The sequence below is a fragment of the Populus nigra genome, chromosome 7 (assembly GCF_951802175.1).
Source record: "Populus nigra chromosome 7, ddPopNigr1.1, whole genome shotgun sequence".
Lineage (NCBI taxonomy): Eukaryota > Viridiplantae > Streptophyta > Magnoliopsida > Malpighiales > Salicaceae > Populus > Populus nigra.
The window spans coordinates 13,115,329-13,118,317 of NC_084858.1; the positions used below are offsets into that span (position 1 = coordinate 13,115,329).

The 2,989-nt window shown below is 37.9% G+C and overlaps 1 protein-coding gene across 1 annotated transcript; it reads left to right on the forward strand.

Annotated features, from left to right (window-relative positions):
- Nucleotides 1-368: 368 nt before the first annotated feature.
- LOC133700070 (sugar carrier protein C-like) lies at nt 369-2,164 on the forward strand. Its single transcript, XM_062123632.1, has 3 exons — nt 369-821; nt 955-1,590; nt 1,709-2,164. Exons 1-3 carry the CDS (start codon nt 369-371, stop codon nt 2,162-2,164), a joined length of 1,545 nt encoding a protein of 514 aa, XP_061979616.1.
- Nucleotides 2,165-2,989: the final 825 nt, after the last annotated feature.

Sequence of the window (2,989 nt, forward strand, 5' to 3'; positions counted from 1 at the left end):
TCGAAGTCCTTGTTCAAATAATACTGTACTCCGTCCTTCCTATTAATTAGGGCAAGTAGTTGTAATATTAATTTCATATTACTCCTCTAATTATTTTATTCGTTCAATCTTTTTCACATGATCTTGAATAGAATATTCGTAAGTTAATGTTTTATTGCAAACATGGGCGGTTGTTCAAAGCCAAAACCGGACTGGATTAGATAATCCAAATTCTAATCCAAAAAGAGATAGTTTAATTCCTTGTAATGTAATGGTAGATTCTAACCACTATAAATACAAGGTAATAGGTACGACCTTCTCAACATTCATTATCACTAACACAATATTCGTTTCTCGCTTTTGCTTACTGCTTACTTTGCTCTCAAATAATGGGTGCTGGTGGTTTTGTTGCTGGTGATGTTAAAAACTATCCCGGAAAGGTCACTCGGCATGTAGTAAATGCTTGTGTGCTAGGAGCCATGGGGGGATTAATTTTCGGATACGACCTTGGTATCTCTGGTGGTGTGACGTCTATGGCTCCCTTTTTGAATAAATTTTTCCCAGATGTTTATCGTAAGGAAGCATTAGATACATCCACTAATCAATATTGCAAGTTTAACGATATGGGGCTAACCTTGTTCACATCTTCATTATACCTGGCTGCATTAATTGCATCTTTTGGAGCTTCTTATATCACAAGGACGTGGGGTCGGAAAAGAACAATGCTCCTTGGTGGCATCATATTTTTCATCGGAGCTGCTCTCAATGCCGGTGCTGTGGACCTCTCAATGCTTATCGCCGGTCGCATTCTCTTAGGTGTTGGAGTTGGTTTTTCAACTCAGGTAATTAGCCCTTCTATCTGTAATAAAAAAAGATCAATGCTCTTTGGTGACATCACGTTTTTCATCGGAGCTCTATATATCATGCATTCTATATGCTAAATTAATTGTAAATTTTTGTTTTGATATCGATCAGTCTGTGCCGCTCTATGTCTCCGAGATGGCTCCACAAAAACATCGTGGTGGTTTCAACATTGTGTTCCAACTAGCAATCACTATTGGCATTTTCATAGCTAATCTTGTCAATTACTTGACACCTAAGATTGCTGGAAACCAAGCATGGCGTTACAGCTTAGGCGGAGCGGCCATTCCTGCTGCCCTCATCTGTCTTTCAGCACTTAAACTGGATGACACTCCAAACTCGTTGTTAGAGCATGGGAAAGATGAAAAAGCTCGAGAAATACTTAGAAAGATACGTGGCCTTAATGACAAGGAAATTGAGGCTGAGTTTCGAGATTTAGTCACGGCCAGTGAGGCAGCTAAGCAAGTGGAGCATCCCTGGACTAGAATCCTTAAGAGACAGTATCGGCCGCAACTGACCATGGCTGTTGCTATTCCATTTTTCCAACAACTTACTGGGATGAATGTGGTCATGTTCTATGCTCCTGTCCTCCTCCAAAGTATTGGTTTTGAAAATAATGCTTCCCTCTTATCCACGGTTATCACAGGCGCTGTTAACATTCTTGCCACCGGTGTTTCAATCTATGGCAGTGATAAGTCTGGAAGAAGATCTCTGTTTCTTTCAGGTGGAGCTGTAATGTTTGTATTTCAGGTAATTAAGAATTATCTGTAGCCTGGAGATAAAATTGTTCGCTAGTAGTTTGGTTTACATATACTACTACTACTACTACTACTTTGATATCTTATGTAAATTAATGTTACACGTGCAGGTTGCGCTAGCAGTTTTAATCGGATCCAAGTTTGGAACATCTGGAGATGTGATTGAATTGCCAAAGTGGTATGCCGGTATAGTTGTAGCGTGTATCTGCTTATTTGTTTCTGCCTTTGCGTGGTCATGGGGGCCATTGGGATGGCTAGTTCCAAGTGAAATATTTCCGCTAGAAATTCGATCAGCCGGGCAAAGCATCACCGTGGCAGTCAACATGTTATTCACTTTCTTCATAGCTCAGCTTTTCCTCGCAATGCTTTGCCACTTTAAATTTGGTTTGTTCATCTTCTTTGCAATCTTTGTGGCAATCATGAGTACCTTCATCTTTTTCTTTTTGCCTGAGACGATGAACATCCCCATTGAAGAGATGTCTAGAGTGTGGAAGCAACATTGGTATTGGAGGAGGTTCATGCCTGATGAAGATGACGATCGCCGAGCTTTGGATCTCATGGTCTAAGAATATCATCTTTTAATTAGCTTCTTTTCTGGATTTTCTTTCTATTAGTTTTTTTCTATTTAATTAAACATTAACTGCAATATGGACTTCTCAAGAAAATGTTAGAGGAGATTTAGAGTTTAAACCATAATTTTATTAGAAGTTGCAAAGCGGTCTTATGAAGAATGCAGGTGGTTTTTTTACAAGAATATAAATCTGATGCTAACTAGGCTATTTTGGAATTATTCTTTCACGCGGAGCTGAGCAAGGGAGAAAAATTCTGATGGAGTCTGAAATTCCGAGTATGGATAGTAGACAATAAAAGACAACTAAAAGAACATTAATAAAGAGGATAGTTGTATAGATTAGTAGACGCTGTAAGTGAGATGATGATCACTTTTCTATGTTACATAATTGTTATTCAATATATTATGGGTTTCAAGTATTCTGACAGCCATCAGTTGAATATTATTGCCCTTGTGTTGTACTGCTGCTGAAGTCGTCAATCTAGCTTCTCTTGTTAAGGACGTGTTTCCGTAGAGAGATGAAACAAAAGAGAACAAGAAGGAAGAAAAATAAAGTGCACATGACACAAGAATTTACATGTTTCGGCAATTTATCCCATGGACGTAGAGTTGTAGAGATTTCACTACTACCTTGAGATTGCTACAATAATAATTTTGTCAAGCAACACACGCACCACCACCCCTAATCCTAGTGAGAATATAAATATTTATAGAAATTTTTTTTAATTATACATATTATAGGTGAATGAGAAATTAATCTACAAAAATTTTTGGTTTTTCTTGTTGAGAGATATTTGAGTTATATAATCTTTGGTTCAAA